We start from the raw sequence: 23,446 nt of genomic DNA, 5'->3' as shown, positions 1-23,446 counted from the left end.
GTCAACGTTCTCACCGAAAAGAGAAGCTGAAAGCCTGGTCCTGAATCCTAAATCTCCGCCCCATTTTGTCTTTAATAGTAGACTTGTTTGTGCCTGTTTGTAATGGGTTTAATAAACGTAAGATAATTTATGTTCCTGTGTTGTAAAATCAACAAATATATGTTTTACTTTCGCGAAACCCCTGGCCATACAATTTCTTCCATAATGCATGTGTTTTAATTTAGAATTACATCGGATGAATGACAAGGCGTTCGAGGTAGACACCATAGTTAGTTAGTTACCCCTATCAAAGAGCATTTATGAAAAGATGCGTCAATAAAATGTGGGGTTATCGTCAAAGTTTCAAACACTTATTTGGCATAGATTGATCAAGTAAAATGTAATGTATTTACATTTTGACATTTATTTTGCCGTATGTTTCATTTGCTTATCCTGTATCCTGTATGAGCTCTCTTGATTGGGGGGAAAAAACTACATTTATATTTTTGACCAGATTTTTGTTGTCTTTTGAAGAGCTGGAAAGATGGGGACCCCTGGATCACCCTCTGAACTTATTTAACACATTATAAAAAAAGAAAATGTATATATTTTTAAGTCAGGTTACTTTACAAAATAAGAGTTAATTTGAAAGCCTCCACTTTTGTGGTAAACATATAACTAAAGTTTGATTTTCCCTTTATTCTCACTGTCTCACTGCAGAGCGCAGACTTGACTTCGTCTGGTCTGGGTGGGCCTACACACTAGCACTGCAACAGGACTTTGGGGGACTGTCCAAACCGCGTGATTCCTAAACCCACCAGGCTTGAGCTAAGACCCGCCTCGCGGAAACGCCTCTCTCAATAATCTTAAGTATGAAAGTGCATATAGTGCTCTTAGTGCAAAGCAATACTATACTACTACCTACTGATCCATTACAATAATACACGCTGCATAATATGCCCAAAGCCATATCCAAACTATAACAATTTAACTGATAATCAGTAAGAGTTTTTATTTTGAACTTTCTCAGTACGTTTTTCTCTTTAGCAAAGTTACAAAGTGTTCCCTTTTTTGAGCACAGTACAAAGTAAAATGTTTTAGCACAGTTTATTTTGAGCACTGTAGTGACAAATTAATAGCTGTGCATTGTGCAAATGCAGGCTTTTCTCAGTACAAGATTATCTTCATGCCTTTACTAGGTCTGACTTTATCCACCCTCCATGTGTCTGGGCAAGGATTTCAGCCACTCCTGGAAGTTCTTGCGTTTCCGCGAGGCGGGTCTTAACTCAAGCCTGGTGGGTTTAGGAATCACGCGTCCAAACCCCACCTCCGAAAAAGTTTGCAACCCCCAGCTATACTTTCAGGCAGTAACACACACACTACCGGGCCCAGCATCTTTCCAGGTGGAGTGGGGTATGAGTGGAGGCCCGAATTTCCAGAATGGAGTGCCGCTATGCACTTTTGGTTTTGTGCCTTATTCCACTGTGTACATCGGACGTGTCTAATAGTTATTCCGTTTTGGAGCCTTATGATTTTCTGTTCGACGCAGCAGTTGAAGCCTACTACAAGAGCGACTGGATGTCGGTCATCCTTCACATGGAAAAGGCTCTTAGGAACAAGGCAACGGTCCGTAAGGTGAAGGCTCACTGCCGGCTAAACTGCGCGAACCAGACCGCTTTCGGCGAGCCTCTGGCCGGCCTGGGTGTGCTGCCAGTACCGGGCGCTGGATCTGTCGAGGATCTGGGCTTTTTCCAGAGGATCCTCAAGCGAGCGGACTGTGTGAACTCCTGCGAAATTGAAAAACTTGGCCCGCCGACCATGCATAAAGTCAGCGAAGAAGTGGAACTCGAGTTCAGAAAGAGGTCGCCGTATAATTACTTGCAAGTGGCATATTTCAAGGTAATGTATTATGGAGTTAGCGACGAGCAGACTAGTGACAATCTGCATCACAGACACATTCACATATGACAGTCACAGCTTCTTGCAATGTTGTTTTGAAGGCTTAGAACAGCTAGTCTTATTTCAGTCAAATCAGCAAGTTTCTGCCCATTTTATTTGTGTAATTCCATTCAAACATTTACCCAAACTATGAAACTATAATCCTTCAGCTGGCCGGGATAACGATAAGTGCCCCAACCCCCAAACGAGAATCCAAACTACCATGCCACGTTTTAAGGTGGAGTCTAGCTGCTGCGCTGACGTTAAAGACGCAGCATGAGTTTGGGACACATCACTTTTAAAGGGATATAAATAAATACTGGCCCAGATTCTCACCGCGAGAGTACTACGTTTCATGCACCTCAAATCACAATATGACACAATGACAGTGTTCAAAAGACAAAGCTAGAGGGATGAGCATAGGATGAGAGAGCATGCATGCAGACTGCTACTTTGTTGCTTCGAGGTAGACAGACTACATTCCACCAGAGGGCGGAAATACGTTTTGAAATCAGTTTGGTTGAAATGATGCACTCTTTATTGAACATAATTTACCATATTTAATCAAGATTTTAAAATGTCACGGTACGGAGTTAATTTGCAGGTGTGACTCGTGTCACGTCAACCACACTGGTTAGACTGACACAATATGTCCATATATGGGCATTCCCAGATATGGGCTTTATTGAATGGCATAAAAGGGATTCTATTAGTGTGGTTGGCCTAACATGGAATCATCTGGGAAACAGATGTAGAGGTCAGCTCCATATATGGAGATCTAGGTGATGATCCAGTCCATGTATGGATATCCAGGGTTTGATGAGGCCAGTGTCGTGATCTTCATATATGGATATCCAGGTGATGATAGTCAGCAGTCTTGATTTGCAAATGAATTCTGTCTCGGCCATATGGAGCGTCCATATATGGGCATTGCCAAATATTGGCTTAATATTGATGACATCAGGGATCATCTGATGATTGCCAGAACAGACTGTCTTGGTCATTGAGTCAACAATGTGACGTCACAGCAGGTCAGCTATAGACATCTATGCCTCATCTACGGATGGACAGGATCTTCTGGGTTTTACTGCGACCTACGGTTGCAATTAAACAATACAAAAAATATCAACACAACATTCTTGAGGCGTACACCCTTTGATACATACATGCATTGGGGTTAGAAATCAGATATTTAAATGCATGTGTGCTGCTTAAACATCAATGAATGTAGCTGACAGACAGTCGTTCAATTGATGTCTGGGGTACACACAGAAGCCATAGTAGATCATGTTAAAATGACCCCAGAAGTGTTTTAAGGTGAAATAGCCTATTAAAGCTTATCCAAGAGGTGGAACATTTTGGGAATTTAATGCACGATTCATTACAGCTTTAACCCTTTTGTATTTGCTCTTATGTGTATTTCTGTCTGTTGACAGATCAGTATGCTGGACAAGGCGGTGGCAGCCGCCCACACCTTCTTTCTTGCTAACCCGGATCATATGGAGATGAAACAGAACCTGGACTACTACAGGATGATGGCAGGAGTACAGGAGGAAGACTTCAAAGACTTGGAGGCCAGACCCCATATGGTAACACTGACCCTGAACCATACATCTGTAGTTTTTTTTTTCATCTCAACTTATAATGTAGCTGATTATCCGAGAGAGACTTCTACCACAGTAGCCAGTGGCAATACTACATATCGTTACCTCCACCTGGGCGGGGCTGGATATCTTGCATTTGTGTGTGTTTCTGCCTGAAAAAGATTAATCTCACAAACTACTACACCCATCAGCATCATTTGTTCATCAGGGCTGTCACCTGAGCTCAGGAATTACTGTCGAATTCGGGTCTTAAACATTTGTTGAATTTTGATTATATTTGATTATTATTTATTATTATTATGTATATTTTACCTTGAAAGTTATGCACATATTAATAACTATTGGTTAGTAATTAATAGCAATGCATGACATTACCCCCAAGAGCTACCATCTCCAAGTTTAAAGAGAGTAGAAGCTAACTCCTGGCCTATCAAATCTTCCCAGGCTGAGTTCCTACTGGGAAAGCGTTACTACAGCGATGACTCTTTCGGTGTGGCTGCCGACCACTTTGAAGCAGCTTTAGATGAGTACTTCACAGCAGACAAGGAATGCAGAGCACTTTGTGAGGGACTCTATGATTATGACGGCTACAACTACCTGGAATACAGCGCTGACATCTTCCAGACAATTACAGGTGAAGTTGCATATTTGCACATCTGGATGTGTGTGTGTGTGTGTGTGTGTGTGTGTGTGTGTGTGTGTGTGTGTGTGTGTGTGTGTGTGTGTGTGTGTGTGTGTGTGTGTGTGTGTGTGTGTGTGTGTGTGTGTGTGTGTGTGTGTGTGTGTGTGTGTGTGTGTGTGTGTGTGTGTGTGCGTGTGTGCGCGCACGCTATGTTGTCTTATGTTGAAATGTCATATAACATTTTATCACATATTGTCCATAATTTATTTTCCCTGGGTGGGGAGGCTGTTAAGTATCATGCATCTTAATACATAAGGACCGCAGGTTCGACACGGCGGGTGAGATAGATTTCTTCCGTTTGGTCCATTTGTCCGTTCTTTCTCCCTGTCCGTACTTCTCCGTATGATTACGTACACCACTCAACTGAACGAGAAGTACCTGCGGCTACCGTTGTCAACCGTAGGGGCAGTAGTGAGGAAAATAACTTTTCCAACATGGAAAGCTCCGTGGCTTGAACGCTTGAAAGTGAAACGGCAGTGAGCCTCGATGGACATGGACACTGGACAGCTAGTCTAGCCTAATATGTTGAAAAAGACCCCAGTTTCCTTTTTATGTAGACATTGTCCATTTTAATAAGACGGACAATATTAAATCCTGTTGATTAATCATCAGATTTGAGAGATGGGGGCTACTCGAGGTGAGTGTGGTTCATTCAGCCAAAATCCGTCTCACTTGCGTTTTGAATCGTAGGCTATATGCTTTGACTGGCTGGTGATATAACGTTAACTGACACAAAGTATTTAAAAAAATACTTTTGTGTGGATGACAGAGACAGAATGAAATCCTGGTCGGGGACGCGCTGAGAATTGCTTGTGCTTTGCTCTGTTCTGCTCTCGTGTGCTCTGTCCTGCGAGGCGCAATTTGTGGCACGTGGCCCCAGCGGGAGCAGAATTGGAGCGGAGAGCGGGTCGGCACCCACATACCGTAGATGAACTAAGCATGTCGACATAATTACTGCACGTCCTCTCTCACCCAAAACTTACACAAAATCAAACATACAGAACTATAAACGGCCCTTTAAACTTGCAAAAATTGGTCAGCTGCCCTATCAGCTCTATGGAAAATAGGGAAGTTAACCAAACAGTCAATGCTAAAGCCGTATAAAGCCGTATCGGCCCTTGATATTACCAATCGAAGCGGGAAAATGTGCCACTTTACTCTGTTCTAAACTATCATTTCGACTGATCTCACTTCTAAAGGAATGAACCATTCACACACTGCGGTTGACAACAATGGTTCAATCTAGTTCTATATTAAGCTGATCAGAGCTCTGATCACTGTTATGGTTATTATCTCGATGACTTTATCAATGAATAAGGCTATAGTAAGTAAGTAGCCTTTGGAACCAACCATTACCGATTGTTTGGTTGTCATGGCAGTGGATCAAAACCTTTGTCTTGTGTACATTCCTCTCTTTCTCAGATCATTACATGCAGGTGCTGAACTGTAAGCAGCGTTGTTCTGTAGAACTAGCCTCTACTGCCGGTAGACCCAAGCCTTTTGAGGATTTCCTCCCATCCCAATTAAATTACCTCCAGTTTTCCTACTACAACAGTAAGTTTCACTGTCACCTTCTATTCATTTGATGCCATTAAATTATCCTCCTTTTCACTGTGAATATTGTGTGTGTATTTTTATTTTATTCATACTTTCTTTTTTTAAATGTTTTAAACAGGTCATGACACACAAAATTGGTATTAAGGCTCTGATTACTGTACTGAACTGTATATTGTACTGTCTGTCGGCCTGTCTCCCCCGCGCCCGCAGTGCACTAGTTTCGCTTCATTGCAGGAAATGACCTTACATGAAAAATTATATTGGCCCTCAAATATCTTAGTTATAGCAACATTGTTTATGTCAAAATAGTTTATTTATGTATTGAAATAAATATTTATTAGAAATAAAATAATTCTCCCATTTATCGCTCTGGTTCTCTGAACCTGTCTGGCGATGTCATCCTGAAGTTACTGACGCGCACAGCCCTTCTCAGGGCGGCTTCGTACTGTGGGGATCAGCTTAGGGGAGGGGCCTACACAGCTCTGGGAGTCACATCGGAGTTACCGAGAACCGGCAACCAGCGTTCAAACACATTCTTGTTTTTGCCAAATACTGGTATAGGTAATCAATGTTGAACAACTATGTGATCTATTATTTATTGGCTGAAATGAAAAGCTTTTAGAAACACAGTTCAGCAAGGCATCTGACCACAGAGACAAAGGCTCACACTATCCCGGTGAGAGATGCATTCTGACGAGAAGAAACCCTGCTGAGCGGCGCTGACAACCAGAGCGTTAAATCATCGATTTTGATAATTATAATGAATAAGCATAAACAAACTAGTTCACATGAACTATATTGATGTAACTAAGATATCTGAACACGGAGATATCTTTTATATTCCCAGATTTACAAATAAAATATTGAGACGCTTCCTCGTTTTCCTGGTCAGTGCGAGAGGCGCTACCAGAGCAAAAGTCAATCAATCTGTGATTGTGTGATCTGTGATCCGTTTTCAGACCACGTGACCTACTGTATCATAATGTTAATTTTTGGGGCATGACATAACGCCTTTAAACGGTTCTAAAACATCAACACAATATTCCTGTTTAAGGGGACTACAGTACAAGGGAAGGTGGAAATTGTACTCCTCCCTCTCTCCCCCCTGGTTTCCCCTAAACGTTCTCCTCTGCTGTCGTCCCACTTCCAGGTGAAAAGTATGAGCGGGCCATAGAGTGTGCTAAGACCTTCATGCTGTTCCACCCTGATGATGAGGTGATGAAGCAGAACTTGGCTTACTACTCTGCCGTGCTGGGGGAGGACAAGGCAAACAACATAACAGCCAGACAGGTAGGTCACAGAATCCAAAGCACTTCACAGTGCTGTGGGGGCAGACATTTTTAGACTGGGTCATCCCTGTGGGTATTGAATCCCTATACCACACGGACACACATGGTGGGTTAATGGTGCACGCATGCACGCACAAACGCATGCACGCACACACACAGTGATTTCCCTCTGTCTCTGCCCTTAGGTTGTAAAGCAGTACATCCAGCAGTCTTTACTGGAGAAAGAGCTGCTCTACTTTGGTTATGAAATCTTCGGAATCACCTTCGTAGACCCAGTGGGTTGAACCTACATTTTGTATCATTCTTGTTATCAAATGAATTCTTTAATGTTTTGCCTTGCTGTTAAAAATGAGGGCGTTATTGGTCTTTCACTGTTATGACTATTTCTTTTCTTTTTTTTTTTTCTTTTTTCAGGACGCATGGACTCCTGCAGATGTCATGCCTCAGAAGCTGAGAGACAAGCAGAAGTAATATTTTTGTTTTATGTTTGTTTGACTGCACAATGTGTTACGTTTTGTTGAGTGTGGTGTTGCATGCTGGAATTTAAATAGTCGATCTACAAGCTTGTAACGTGTCACGCTGTGACGTGTAGTGAACTCGTAGATTGGCTATTTTTTTGCATGTGACACCGTGCTCAACAAAGTATGAATCAAGCTCAACACTCTCTTACTCGTCTTGTCTGTTTCAGGGCAGACAGGGAGACTGCTGCGAGGATCACAGAGGAAATAGGGAACTTGATGAAGGAAATAGAAACCCTGGTGGATGAGAAGACCAAGGATTCGTCAGAGCTTGCAAAGATAATAGTCCCTCCAGAAGGTGAGGATGTGAAAATAGAGTTATTGTCCATAACAAGCACAACGACTATAACTGAGTGGATGTCTCTGCAGGGAGTAGACTGGAGACCAGTGGCCCTCATGTAAAAAACAGCGTATTTCTTTCCCCAAATATTGGTGTACGGCAACGTTGAAGTGGCATTTATAAACACATCCTAAACAGCCAATCCTAGCGTCGTTGCCAGCTGAAACCTAGCGTCATTTAAATAACACAGCCTTTAAATATTCTCGAAACGCTTCGATTCTACGACCAGAACAACCAGAATACGACATAACAACATAAGGAAAGCTAATAGGAAATGAGTTGACCTTGCTCACCTACAGTCCTCGCTCACTTTCATGTCCACATCCCACACAAACACACACACACACACACTCAAGCCCGAGCAGCATTTGGTACACTGTTGAAACGGAAAGATTACAGTGCCGCCGCGCCGGTCCCGACTCCCGAAAATACTCTTGCATAAGCGCTTGTATAGTATATCCTAGTTGTCAGCCAGACTGACAATCTCATCAAAGCACTTGTTGTTAGATTGCCTCCACATCGCTATAATTTAATTGCTTTTTATTGTAACTTGGAAATAAAATCGGCATGCATGTCCATGATGTATGCTTTTATAAAATGTTATATATTTTCACAGGGATTATTTATTAGTGTGTTAGATATACATTTTGGAGTGGATATGTGTCCAGATGCCTGTTGTCAGATTGTTTGACAATGCTGCTCCGCATGTCTACTATGGAACAAAGTGGTGTAGACAATTCCTACACCACCTCAGAATTTGACTTGAGATCTGATCCTACCATACGCCAACGTCAAAGTCACGATGCAATGATAAATGCAGACAATTGCGGGAATCTCGGCATACGCCAAAAATTGTATCTGCACCACGTTGATAAATGAGGGCCCATGTGTCTCATCGCTTTTTTTGTGTGTGTGTTTGTTTCTGTGATTGTGTCTTTCTTTGTAGAAAACAGGTTTCAGTCAGTAATTAATGAACATTGACAGGAATTTGTTATTTGCTGGTACGTTTACGTCCTTATAACGTACCACTCTCTCCACACCACCAGGTGGCCCTGTGTTATATGACGACATCAAGGTTGCCATGACATCGGCGCAACTGAACGGGTCCCAGCGGGTCTTGCTGGATGGAGTGATTACTGACGATGAGTGCCATGAGCTTCATCGCCTCTCCAATGTGAGAAATAGTTGCTGGCGTGAAAGTAGCATTGATACCAACCATTAATTAGATTGCAATGCTAGATCTGTAAATGGAATGAAATCCTTTGTCATAATCCAATCGTACATAATATCTGTCCCCCCCCCTGTTCTATGTGTATGTGTTGGTATTGTGTATCTCAGCCCATGGTGTCTGTATGTTGTATGATGATGTGTGTATTTTGCAGGCCGCAGCCTTGAAAGGTGATGGGTACCAGGGGCGTCCATCCCCTCACTCCCCCAACGAGTCGTTCCAAGGAGTGACCGTCCTGAAGGCTGTAAAGGTGAGTCACCCTACAAATCTAAATTACAACTGCTATGTTGTTGCAATTGGATTGGAACGCGCATACAATAGTGCAGGGAAAGCTTCCCTCGTTCCATACCGTGCCATGCAATTACTTTCCTTCCCCCGTCCTGAGGATTTCTGAGAGGGGGATTCCTGTGCGTTTTTCTTCGCGGGGATTCGACACCAGTCACTTCTTTTTTGCACTGACTTTGGACACTTTTTTGGCACTGCACTTTTTAAGTATTTAGGCTAAGTATTATTGTCTTGGTGCAGACACTTATGTGTATAAGTTTTGTATATTTAGACACTGTGTTGATTAGTAGTTCCCAATGTTTGAATGAATGGAGCATAATGGAGCATAATGCAAACTAAAAACACTCACAATGAGTGTTTTTAGTTTGCATTATGCTTAGAAAAGTGCTATAAAATTGCAATCCATCCATTATAGAGACTTTAAGTACTACTATTTTTTGTTGTGTTGTGACTTTTTCAACTGTTCTCGACACTATATATTTTTTTAACTTAATTTGCTCTGTATGGTTGATTCGTCTTGTTTGTTTTTGTCGCTCGGTCCTTTTTCTTTTTCATACTTTCCTGTAACTTGTAACTGCGGTGTCGCCTCTGGGCGACTTAATTTCCCCCTTGGGATAATAAAGGTATCTATCTATCATGTTTATTCATAGTCATGACTTTGTTCAGAATGTTAAGCTTACTGCCGTGTCCCACAGCTGGGGCAGGAGGGCAAGGTGCCCTTGAAGAGTGCCCGTTTGTTCAATGACCTGAGTGAGAAGGTGCGCAAGGTTCTGCAATCCTACTTCCATATGGAAACTCCTCTCTACTTCTCTTACTCTCACCTGGTGTGCCGTTCTGCCATTGAAGGTTAGTGAGGAGGCACCATTGCAGAATTGTATTACATTGATGTACAGTATCTTGCATAAATGTACTATTCACCCTCTTGGACCCTTTTGAGTGTTATAACTTAATTGATTTAGAACCCTAACCCTAACCATTTAACATAACACGGTATTGCATAAGTATTATTGAGTTAAAACTTGGTAAAAACTACTTTGGCCTCAATTACTGCTGTGATCCTTTTGGGGTACTCTTACTGTGTTACTGTGGACCAATGGTCAGTCAAGAACGCCCTGGTCTTGATTGCAATCTGTTCGTAAATAATTTCAAAATCTAGGTTGGGGGGAGAGTTAACATTATGTGACTTCTTTACATGTTTTGGATTCTGCAGAGAAGCAGGAGGAGCGTGAGGACCTGAGCCACCCTGTTCATGTGGACAACTGTCTGCTGGTCTCTGAGCTCAATGAATGCATCAAGGAGCCTCCAGCGTACACACACAGAGATTACAGGTCAGTAGAGTAAAGTAACAAGTACATTTACCTTAGCACTGTACTTAAGTATAATCATTTTGAGTTATTTGTACGTTCCAATTTCCAATACTTTTACCACTACTCCACTACATCTCGGATTCAAATATTGTACTTTTACTCCACTATAATTGGCCTTCTGGCCAGTGATGTATATCGGACCAGTTAGCCATATATGGAGACCCCTGGTACCCATATATGGAGATTCAGGTACTGTATATGGAGATATGCTGTGAGAGCTCAAATATGCTTACTCAGTTATTCATTATGTGAAAGTCTTATGACGTTTATGACATCTGACATCATACTTACAATCCCTTTTATGCCCATACATGGAGATCCCTGTCTGTAGAACCAGCCACACAGATGTCCTGGCCATCTGTCTTGGCCATATATGGATTCTGTTAGTGTGGTATGTGGCCGATGTGGCCTTCATATATGGACATTCCCATATGAAATCCTGTTGGCTTAATATTGATGACATCAGGGATCTCCATGTATGGGCATAAAAGGGATTCTGTTAGTGTGGTTCCCCTGACATCACAGTGAAGTCAGAGTGTGATGTCAGAGCAGCAAACCCATTCTGTTAGAGTGGTTCCCCAGTCATCACAGTGACTTCACAGTGATGTGTCAGGGGAACCACCGTGTCAAGCGCTATAGACAGACAGACAGACAGAGATAGGTCAAGCTGTGACCGTTCACATACTAAACTGCGAGCTATGGTCGCAATAAAACATTAACCACTTTAGCCCTATTTTATAGCTAGGATATTTGAAAATAGCTGATCTACAAGCTCACAACGTGTCACATCGCGACATGTTGTGAGCTAGATCTGCTATTTTCAAACATTTTGTACTTTTACTCAAGTACATTTTGAATTCTTGACCTTTACTTGTTACAGAGTATTTCTATATTGCAGTATTGATACTTTTACTTAAGTAAAATAAGTGAGTATTTTTCCACCACTGTTTCAGGTGAGCAAATGTACATGCACTCTGTGTACACTAAATGCCAACATTCAGTGCTGATCTCAACGGGCACCACAATACAACACCTGCTTTTCTTCCCCTTCCAGTGCCATCCTTTATCTAAACGATGACTTTGAAGGAGGAGACTTTATTTTCACCGAGATGGATGCTAAAACAGTCACGGTGAGTCTCAAACTACTTTAAAATGGCTTACGCTGTGAATAGAATTTATGTAACTTTCAAGTTTCAGAACGGTCTTCAACTATACAGCAGCATTCGATGCGAGGAAGATGTTGTACATCATGTATGTTTTATATTATCTATGTCCTCCCAGGCCGAGGTGCGTCCGCAGTGTGGTCGAGTGGTGGGTTTCGCCTCAGGAAAGGAAAACCCCCATGGAGTGAGAGCTGTCAGCAAAGGCCAGAGGTGTGCTGTGGCACTCTGGTTCACCCTGGACCCTGCCCACGAGGAGAAGGTAAATACACCTCTACCACTGTTGTATTTGTTATTGTTAGTAGGGATGGGACAATAAGCGATATTATCGTTTATCGTGATAAAAAACACTCACGATAATCGCATCGTAGAGATTTAATTTATCGTGATATCGTCCTCCGTCATGCACTGGGATCAATTCACCTTTTATTTGCAGAGCAGCATATCCGGTACCATTTAAACCCTCTATTGGTTAAAACGTACTTATAATATACGTACTTGATACAGTCTTTTTTTCACTCTCTACCAAATCTCTTTGCCAAAAAATAGCCGATCTACAAGCTCTCAACACGACACGTTTCTTGGCAAATGTTCCGCCCCAGGATAATGGATGTTTTTTGGGGATATTTTGATTATCGCGATAATATTGTAAATCGCGATTTCTTTGGTCACAATAATCGTGATATGAAATTTGCATATCGTCTCATCCCTAATTGTTAGTCCCTAGTACTATCGCTGACTGCATGTTGATCTTATGTATGTTAATTTGTGTTCCTGCTTCATTTGTAGCTGACAGGATGGCTTAGTGATTATTGAGGATCTATTTCATAATGGTTATGTCCTATCAAACCCAGCTGTGATCATTCATGAATGCTTGTCTAAAGCCCCTACGTGCTGCATGAATGCACATCACCCGTAGTAGTAATTAAACTAACATGTAATGTGTGTCTCTAGGAGAGATTCCAAGCTCAGGAGATGTTGAAGATGTTTTCCACACCTGTGGATGAGGAGTTCATAGCAAAAGATGAAAAGGACATCTCAGCCCCTCAGCCCACAGCCTCGGAAACAGCCACCACCGCTCCCCCTGACCAGCAGGAGGCGGCACATGAACGGGAAGACAAAGCGACTGATCAGTCCATCAGCATGGCTGAAAAACCAACCGAAACACCAAAGGAGAAATCTGAGGAAGATGAAAAGCCTAAAACGGTACCAACCGAAACACCAAAAGAAAAATCTGAGGAAGATGCAAAGCCTAAAACGGATGCAAAGCCTATCACGGAAACCAAAACCGGTGAACAGGGTAAGGCCAAAACGGCGGACAAGGCTAAAGCAAAACCTGCGGCTAAAGCAAAACCTGCAGCAAAACCAAAACCTGCAGCAAAACCCAAACCTGCAGCTAAAGAGAAACCTGCAGCTAAAGTGAAACCTGTGGCTAAAGCAAAGCCAGCAGTGAAACCTGCAGACAGCAAACAGACAGTGAAAACTAAAACCAAGCAGGCCGACAAAACGGACCCGAAGCTGGAAGCAAAACAGGCAGTGAAGGTGGATGTCAAAAAGGACTCCAAAGACTCCCCGGTCGACAACAAATCAGCCTCAGACTCACAGAAACACAAGATTGAGCTGTGATGAGCACAGTACTTGTGACTGTTCTAAGTGGTATCTATTTTATACTATTTGGGTGCAATCCAGAATGTCCTCATTAAAATGTGTTTAAGATGTTTAATAGTTTTTGTCTTTTCAATTTGATGGACAGTGAAATGCAAGCCATACTGAAATAATAAGGTACAAAAATATGATTGCTGGTGTCAATCAAATGATCACTTCAGTACTATTTTTGAATAGTATTTTTCTATGCAGACACTTTTTAAGTGCCCAACGTTACTGTAGGTGTCCTCTTTTTTGTTTGTTTCTGCTTTTTATTTTATTGCTGACTGAGAGAGGAAGTCATAGGAGCTGAATCACTGTTACTCTGAGGAGAATCTCATCTCAAATCAGTTGTGTGAATTTGTGAAATGAAAATGATGTTTTTGAACTATTTTTGTAACCACTTTGTCCACTTAAACCCTTTAGAATTAGTAACACCCCCCCCCCCCCCCCCCCCCAGTCTACACCAAATCTAAAAAAAAGGGCCAATCTACAAGCTCAGATCTGCTATTTATGGCTTATGCTCTCCCAAGAATAGGGTTCTTTAAACCAAAATATGCAATACTTTACACAAACACTGGGTGGCAGGATGGAAGCATTATGAAAACTAGTCATTCTACATTGTTCAGACTGTTATTAGAGAAGCTTTTGTAGAAATGTGTGGAGTTCATGTCTAATTTTGTACTGCAGTCATTTGACTTAAGTTGTGAATATTTTAAAAACTAAATGATCTGTTCTATTATAAATACCACCTTGTGTGTGTGTATGTGTTTTGGCATCCTTGTGCATGCTGTTCCATGTCTGCTGACATGTCTGTTTTCTCTTGGGAGTGTCTTTGCATCCTATTTAGATTCAAACACAACTCCACCCAAAGATCATCTGCCAGTGCCACCCTCATTGTCGTGTTCTCTCTAACATGACCTATTTTATACTGCCTGGCTCTAAAACATCTGTTTCTGAATATTGACATGGTCAACTCATCTTTCTTTTATCCTATCTTCCAAATAGGATTACAATTGTATTGGGCTTAGTTAATCGTTTTCAATATTCCTCGTCTATGTCTATTGTCTATATTTGGCCACACAAAAATGAAATCAAAGCTTAAATGACCTCTCTCATGCTCAGTGCCCATTTCTTTATTTTTGCTTCTTTACCTTGCTGTGATCACCTATTTCTGTTCTCTTATTCATAGAGCCTGTGGATGCAGTATAGCTATGATGCTGTTTTGGTAGGATATCGTCGTTGTCGGGTGGAAACCTTGTATGTCTAAAACCATTGGTTTTGTATTTATCATTTTAAAGAGGATTTAAACTAGTGAAAATAGCTGATCTACAAGCACACAATGCCTCGCATCGCGATGCGTTGTGTGCTTGTAGATCTGCTATTTTCACTACTTTTGTGCAACACTCTTGTATGATGAAGCAGGGCTTTAATATTGATGAAAGAGCTTATATTTTGAAACTTGGAGATACGAGGTTTCTGCCTGACAGTGACGATATGTAATACAATGCTTGTGTATGTTTAGCATGTGGATGAAGTCATGACTACACAGCAAGTCTACAGACATGCACACATGCACCGCCAAACTATGGCAATACATCTTGATTCACTTGCTTCTCGACATCTACACGCTGGCACAACTAAACAAACTGAAACATTCTAGTTTATCCCAGATAGTAGGGAGGCATTTGACAGCTCCTCTGTTGCACTGCATATCAAGCCCCGTACAAAATCGTGTGTGTGCGTATATTTTACGTCAAATGCTTAGTGAAACATTCCTTCAACTCTGTGCAAACATTGCGAATGGAGCTGACACAGAGCCTTGTCTCTAACCAACATGGTTTCATGCAAATGTACACACAAAATGCCCACCCCACACACACACACACACACACACACACACACATATGCATGTGCATGTATAAACACCATCTATCACCACACATAAATACACAAACAGGCAATTTCTCAAAGAATGAATTGCAGTCATCTTATCCCAGCTAGGGGTCAGGGCAGTGTGTTGGAGTTGGCAGAGAAATGGTCCATTTACTGTGAGGAAAGCCATAGATGTAGCAACAATACTGTATGAACTATCTAGCATAATGCTTAAGAAACATGGACAGGACCCACAGGACTTTCTTTGTGTTTCCTTATCTTGTGCAATTCAGAAAGTGTAAAGCCTTATTATCCGTTGTCATGCGATGGCGTTGCTCGCTGAAAATAACTGATTTTCAAGATCGAAATTTAAATTTGGCAAGAAAAATATAGACAAAATATCCATTAGGCTTGAGAAAGACGAGAGAGAAAAAGAGAGAGAGAGAGAGATACTCACACAGGCTTTGTCTTTGTGTATTTGTGGTATTGCTTTGACCATTGTTTTGCAAAAACAGGGAGCGAGTGGGACACACAGAGAGAGAGAGAGAGAGAGAGGGTAAGAGTAAGAGTACAGTAGTCACAGAACACTAGACAGAGATGGGTACAACTGTCTCTGATTGTTCTGCCTACAGTCACACAACACGTTGAATGAATGTAGCCTTGAATCTGCGTGAATTGAATTTTCACTTTTCTCTTTTGGTTCAAGTGACAGTCAAAATGATGCATCGCAATCTTGTATATCGTCACTCTCAGGCAGAAACCTCATATCTCCAAGTTTCAAAATATATGCTCTTTCATAAATTAAAGCCCTGCTTCATCATACAAGAGTGTGGCACAAAAGTAGTGAAAATAGCAGATCTACAAGCACAGTGTGCTTATAGATCAGCTGTTTTCACTAGTTTAAATCCTCTTTAAAATGATAAATACAAAACCAACGGTTTTGGACATACAAGGTTTCCATCCGACAACGACGATATATTGCTCGTGCGTGTGTGTGTGTTGGGAAGTGCATTACTCTGGGACAAGGAAGGCCACATGATTTTTTTTCTCTCTCTCGTTGCCATGGGGACCTAGCGGCCATGGAGACGGCGGTGCAGGATGGGGTCGTGCACAGCGGGACACCGGGCACTCAGATTAACTTTGACTCTGTGACTCGGGAGCGGGGAGAATAACACAGCAGGCTAACAAGGACTGACATGCTCTCCCCTCTCCCTGCTCCTCTGGGTCAGACCTGGGGATTGAAAGGAAACTTTTCATTGTCCAATGTTTGGCCTCCAGGCACATTTCAAGATCAGCCCTTCACTTATCTGTGTAAGCCCTCACTGAGCCCTCTGGGATACGTGTGTGTGTGTGTGTGTGTGTGAGTGTGTGTGTGTGTGTGTGTGTGTGTGTGTGAGTGTGTGTGTGTGTGTGTGTGTGTGTGTGTGTGTGCGTACTGGCCCGGTTTTTATATGGTGCAGTACAAGCACATTGCTGAGGTTCTGTATAGACTCGAAGTTCTAAAGACTTTTTAAGGCCAAGGACGGAAGGAGAGACTTCCATAACATTATACATACTTACTGTATACTGAATATTTTATGGCCATGGTCTACTATATGTCCTTGTCGAACAAGAGGGCATGTCTATCGTTGTATCTCTGAAGGTCCCCCTCAGACAATATCAATTTGCGATTATTCTTTTTCGTGCCGTTCATTCCGTTTGTAGTCTACGGCGCAGAGGACATCTGTACCCTGATGTACGCCTCACAGAGGCTCACTCCCGAGACTGTAAGGCGTTAGACTCAAAGACAAGGACGGGGCTGTCAGTTCCCTTGCTGTCCATCTCAGCACTGCCCGGCCTCTTGTCTAAAACCAACCTTGTGTTAGCGAGACAGAGGGCTCTATTGTTTTTGGTGGCTGTTCTGACGGATGCCTGGCTGATGACTTCAGCTCATGCCATGAACTGTCTCCTTATTCTCCTATGGCTGGGATCACAGCCGTGCTGGCCTGGGGATGGGACCAGGGGTGGAGGAGGGCATTGAAGGCTTTATAATAGTAGAGATGGATCCAGTATGTATGGAACGACGACGAGGGCTGTAGTTCTTTAAGTCCTGCCTCAAGACCACGTTTTGATGGTCTCGTCTCGGTCTCGCCTGCAATTTCACTTGGTTTTGATATAAGAACACTCTGGTCTTATTGAGCGGTGCTCCTGGAAGGAGCTAAGCTCCAACATCTGGCTAATTTGGTTTTGGATTGTTCTCAGATGTATTATTGACTTAATTACTTGAATAATTGCATGATTATATTTGTAAAATAAATAAATAGATTGGCTTATTTCAGAATGTTTTTCTCTACTATATTGGTGGCATGTTTTATTCACACATCCTTTTGAATACAGAAAAATACTACAAAATACAAAATTCAGTACCAAAGTGTTTGACAAATCTGTTTTATTATACCTAATTATGAGAAGGCATTGTGAAGGCAGAAATATATAATAGCAGTTTTTCAGACCAAAGGACATCCTTCTGTTATATAGTGATATGTACTGTGTTTATACACATTTTTCGTGGATGGGGATTGGGATTAAAACCGGGTCCTTCCCCACCTCTGTCTTGACTTGCTCTGGTTTTAGCTAGTCTTGAAAACAGCATTAGTTGTTTCTTTCATGGGGCAGGGTCACCACTTGGGGTTAAGACTTTGGCCACCAACCGGCATAGTTCTGAGAAGTGCAATTGTGAGTTCAAACGAGGATACTAGGCATAATGCCAAGAGTGTGAGAATATATTCTGTACACTTTGGCCCATTACATTTAACCACTTAAGCCCTATATACTTCATTGCACGATGAATAGTGAAAATAGCCAATCTAAGCCCACAACGCATCACATTGTGTGGCATTGTAGATGTGCTTTTTTCAAAATTAATTTAGGCTTTTACCTATTTTCCTATTAAGATATGCCAGAACTAGGGACACCATGGTAAGGCCAGGTTAAAAGACTTCAGGAGTGATTCTGATCCTGATCAGTCTCTTGTATGATGTTGTGTCCGAGCGGTTTTTGTCATGGTTTTGGTTTTCCTTTTTGTTTTATGTTTGTCTTTTTGTTTCTTGTATGTCTTTCTTGTCTGTTTTGTTTATTATATTACGTATGTTTGTGTATTGAAAAAACTAAACAATAAACATATTCTTAAAAGAAAAGAAAAAAAAGTAGCCAAAAGTCCATGTCATAAAAATGTCCATTTAGAAGCTGCGGTTTAGTAACTGTCTAGAGCTGACCCAGGACCAGATCCAGAAACTGGACTGTGGATTGGGTAAGGGATCGTCCTTCCTTGTTGTCCTGAGTCATATGGGTGAACATAGCATACAGTGAGAACAGCCAAAATACTCTTTTACTGACCCAGTGACCCTCTTAAAAAGATGCTGAAGTAGCATTCCTTTCTCACGCCCACAAGCTTCAAGGTGATCTACTGTATGAGACCACAATGTCAGAACCCAAGATTCCACTCGGGAGAGGGGGAAAAAAACATCCTACTAAGTATTAGGATCTCTTGTCACTGTTAAGCAGAAACCTTGTATCTTTCAAATGTTTTTTTTGTCAAGTAAAGCCCTGCTTCATCATAAGATTGTCGCACAGAACCAGTGAAAACAGCAGATCTACAAGCACACAGGTGTGAGGCGTTGTGTGCTTGTAGATCAGCTATTTTCACTGTGATAAATCATTTAAAAACATTATGAATACAAAACGAACGGTTTTGGACATACAAGGTTTCCACCCGACAACGACGATCCGTGAAATGCACTCTTTTTGAGAAGGCCTTAAGAGCTCTTTAAGGACGTGGGGGATGTTGCAGGGCGGTTAAGTGTCAGTGTGATATATAACACGACTCCTTCCAAGAATCACCTCCAAACTCCGCAGCGATCAGCCCAATAGGCCACTGGCAAGTCACCCATAAGGCCCTGGGAGAACGGCAGTGACTCTCGGAGGCCCTTTGTTCTGTCAAATGAAGATGTCTCGCCTGGTTGTTATGGTGATGGCAGGCCAGGCGATCCTTGGCTTTCAGCCACAGTTTTACACAGAGAGAGAGAGAATGCAGAAAAGTAGAGGAGTTTAGTCATGTTAGTCAGCTGGAATTACGCAGAAGAATTAATTGCGATCAATGATAATGGTTAATGACGTTCAATTCATTTAGGATGGGGGAAAAATGAGAGGGAGAGGGGAAGATGGAGATGGGGATTTTCCTTCACGAGACAGCATCTACATGTCATCTACATGTCACATTTTTGGGAAAGCAGCCAATGGAAAAGCAGGAAAGAGTGTGAGAAAGGTTCTGATCGCTGGACTATGTGCACAGTGGCTGTTTGAGTGACAGCACCATGTCCTGCGCAGGACTGAACTATACCTCACTTTAGTGCAGGGGTCTTCAACTAGGGGTCCGGGACTCCTAGGGGGTCCCCAGAGTTACTACAGGGGGTCCTCCAAATCTTTGGGTGATAGAAACTTTTCTTTTCTTTTCTCTTTTCTCCTTTTTTATATTAACCACTTGAACCTTAGCATCCATATTCTGAGAACTTTAGCCAAAACAGCAGATCTACAAGCTCACAACGTGTTGTGAGCTTGTGTGAGCTTGTAGATCGGCTAATTTCGGCAGAGAGCTTTTGTGTAGAGGGGAAAAAGAGCAGACTAAGTACGAGTGAAAGGTCAAGTTTAAGTATTGATGGTTCAAGTGGTTAAATATCTGAAAACACAAATTGACACGAATCCAAAATGCACTGATGATTGTATTCTGCTAAACAATGAAACTATATGGAATCTATGAAGGGGTCCCTGCTTCATCTCTCTCTCAACTAAGGGGTCCTTGGCCTGAGAACGTTGAAGACCCCTGCTTTAGTGGATCAGGATTTCATGTGTTGATTATAGTTTATTCAAATTATAATAATAATAATAATGATAATATAATTTGTAACATATATTACAAATGTATATATATACACACACACACACACACACACACACATACATGTATGTACTGTATGTGTGTGTATACATTATGTATACAAACATATTAAACAAGTATATTTTAAGTTACTCGTGCACAGTCAGCCATAGACTTTTCCACAATATTTGCATTGGACCCAGAGCCTGGGCTATCCCACGGCAGTCATGACCCTGTGTTTACATCCAGCAACTCAAAACATGCAGTCCCAGGTCAGGGATTGGGTGGAAGTAGGTAAGAGGTGGGACTCGGGCAGATGACACACATATGTGAATATGACCACTGTGGAATTCAACCCACTATGCTGCTGACAATGTGAAAATAAGTAGGCAAAGCATGGTCTGCAATGAGCAAGGATAGAGAGAGACTGGTTGGTTCTTTTAAGTGGGGTCTGGTGGAAAATAAATGATTACTTTGTATTTATTATAGGGATACTTATCCATCTCCTCACCCGTCTGATCTCTAAACTGGATAAATGCCCATATGCAGCCGTATATCTCTGCTGTCGAAACTGCCGAAACCTTCTAATTTTCGGGAAAATGAGCTCAAGTGGAGTTAGGAGGTTTTGACCGAAGGGCTTTTTAGTTTTTACTACTTTTCATTGGTTCAATATTATTTTAACCAACACTCAGATGTAAAGGGTGTTCAATAGCCCTGATTTATGCCAAAAAATCTAAAACCTAAAAAATTGAGTTAAGAGGTTTTGGCCAGACAGTGACGATATATGCCTTGAAATTATGAAGTAACCCTTTTCCTTTCTCTGATTAGTTCCAGACGGACACCGTTTCTATAGATGGATGGATGGATGGATGGTACAAAAACATTAAGTTGGAGTGGAGCTTGTTTTGGAAGGTCAGCAATCTGTATTCTGGGCAACGACCATATTTAAACGGTAGCCATTTTTGCTCTTACATCAGGCAGAGAAACCCCACCCCTAAGGGTTCCAATGCCAGAGATCATATTACGGTAAGCAAAAGATGTACTGAAAGCAGGGAAACATCAGGGGAAGGAATAACTGGAGTGTGGAGAAGAAGGTGAGCGTGGGTGCTAGTGTTGGTGTAAAAACAGTAAGGGTGAAGGGGTGGATGGTAGGGAGAGTGCAGAGAAGGGGCAAGAGGAAATACAATGTCTCAGTTACAATAGGACATTTCAGTTTGTGAAGCAGGTGACTGAGGAGTCAGTAAGTGAAGTTGATTTATGTACATAGCATCTTTCTAGAGCAGTGTCAGCTGCACAAGAATACAAATAATGAAATAACAGAAACATTAAAAAAAACTGTCAAAACAACCGGAAACATTAACAATCGCGCAGAACTAAGCAAAGTGCAGTCTTGAGCTGCCTTTTAAAGTTGTGAACATTCCCACAATTTCAATGACTGCATCACCTTTAATTTTTAGACTTAAAGGAGTAGTTCACCACTTTTCAAATTGTCTTCATATAATAGGTCCTCACTAATGTTCATGATAAAATATCACAATTTTGTTCTACTCAGTCCAAGTCTCCTAGGAGAGCTGTGGGAAGTTCAGAATCCATAGTCTAGTGACATCATCATTTTCCCAAAATAAAATTTAATCAATATTTTTGAAAAAAATATTTAGATTTTTAATATCGCGAGAACAATGGCTTCCACTTTAAAATTGCAACTTTTCAGGAATAGAAAGCCTGCAGTTTCTATAAGCTGGATTGGTAATCGATGATGTCACAAGACTATGGGTTTCTGACCAGCCCACAGCCCTCTGAGAAAAAAAAAGAAAAAAAAAAGAAGAAAAGCTATTTTTGAGTGAGGACCAATTATATGAACATAGGTTGAAAAGTGATGGAGTGCACCTTTAAGTGTTGTAAGGATGGAGTAGGTCACTAACCATGCAGAGCTCTACCGCAAGGGTCTCCAGCAGGGGGTCCTCAGAGTCACAACAGGGGGTCCTTCAAATCTTTGTGTGATAGAAACCGTTTTTCTCTTTTATATTAACCACTTGAACCCTAACGTCCATATTCTGAGAACTTTAGCCAAAAATAGCAGATCTACAAGCTCACAACAACTCGCGCTGCAAGGCATTGTGAGCTTGTAGATCGGCTATTTTCGGCAAAGAGGTTTGGTGTAGAGGGGAAGAAAGAGCACACTAAGTACAGAGTGAAAGGTCAAGTTTATTAAGTATTGACGGTTCAAGTGGTTACATATCTGATAACACAAATTGACAATCCAAAATACACTGATGATTGTGTTGTCAAACGATGAAACTATATGGAATCTGGGGGTCCCTGCTTCTTCTCTCTCTCAGCTAAGGGGTCCTTGGCCTGAAAACATTGAAGACCCCTGCTCTACTGTATACTGATTAAACTCGAGTGGGTGTGGGTGAGAGATGAAGACTTTAGGGCAGCCTGCAGGGGTTGAATGTTTGGTTAAGGCCAGATGGCAGCAGAATGGCATCCATGGCCTCTGATCTGAGAGCCGTGTTGTGAGGAGCCGGAGGAATGCCTGACTTTTCTTTGCTGCCTTGGTGAGCGGAGACTCGGAGGGCTAATGTACAATGGTAGATTAGGACCTACATTCCCTTGTTTAATCTCTCTATTCTCATTCTCAGCTGTTCATCCTCAGGCCTCAACTCATCTACCTACCACTGACCTGTCTGTTGACGTTAGTCTAGCAGAGGCACGTGCACACATAGACATCAAAGGGGGCTTGAGCCCCAGCCCTTTTACTCGTCTGTAGAAAATGCCCTCTCCAGACCATGAATGCAGTTTTCACTATGGTGAAAGAAATGCAAATGCCCTCTTTCCATGCCATACCTGAAGGCAGCATTCAAGATAATTGCCTTATCCAAACTCTCCTGAACTTGAATGCAGCACTTTATGTTGAAAGAATTGTCCTTTCTCTGTAGAAATCCATGCCGTATGCCACATCTCCAGTATTGACTTGATTATGCTTAGTTCAGTGTGGTATCAGGAACCGAAAATAGACAACCTCCAAGCTCACAACGCGTTGCAGCGCGACACGTTGTGAGCTTGAA

At 41.9% G+C, this 23,446-nt stretch overlaps 1 protein-coding gene across 1 annotated transcript; it reads left to right on the top strand.

Annotated features, from left to right (window-relative positions):
* The first annotated feature begins 1,362 nt into the window (after positions 1 to 1,362).
* Positions 1,363 to 14,043, top strand: p3h1 (prolyl 3-hydroxylase 1). The gene is made up of 15 exons (XM_080728794.1): positions 1,363 to 1,878; positions 3,354 to 3,506; positions 3,966 to 4,155; positions 5,626 to 5,757; positions 6,911 to 7,050; positions 7,235 to 7,324; positions 7,464 to 7,516; positions 7,738 to 7,865; positions 8,954 to 9,081; positions 9,290 to 9,385; positions 10,116 to 10,266; positions 10,631 to 10,748; positions 11,842 to 11,917; positions 12,069 to 12,209; positions 12,902 to 14,043. The coding sequence occupies exons 1-15, from the start codon at positions 1,420 to 1,422 to the stop codon at positions 13,571 to 13,573; spliced, it is 2,727 nt and encodes a 908-aa protein (XP_080584920.1). The 5' UTR covers positions 1,363 to 1,419; the 3' UTR covers positions 13,574 to 14,043.
* Positions 14,044 to 23,446: the final 9,403 nt, after the last annotated feature.

This window comes from Nannobrachium achirus (genome assembly GCF_963921795.1).
Source record: "Nannobrachium achirus genome assembly, chromosome: 6".
NCBI classification, from domain to species: Eukaryota; Metazoa; Chordata; class Actinopteri; order Myctophiformes; family Myctophidae; genus Nannobrachium; species Nannobrachium achirus.
This window is presented reverse-complemented; position numbering and strand designations above follow the sequence as displayed.

Excerpts from the sequence above, each read along its gene's own strand:
- p3h1 (XM_080728794.1), top strand. The coding sequence starts at position 1,420 with ATGGAGTGCCGCTATGCACTTTTGGTTTTGTGCCTTATTCCACTGTGT. Across the intron at positions 11,918-12,068 it reads TGGATGCTAAAACAGTCACG|GCCGAGGTGCGTCCGCAGTG; the intron begins GTGAGTCTCAAA and ends ATGTCCTCCCAG. Across the intron at positions 12,210-12,901 it reads ACCCTGCCCACGAGGAGAAG|GAGAGATTCCAAGCTCAGGA; the intron begins GTAAATACACCT and ends GTGTGTCTCTAG.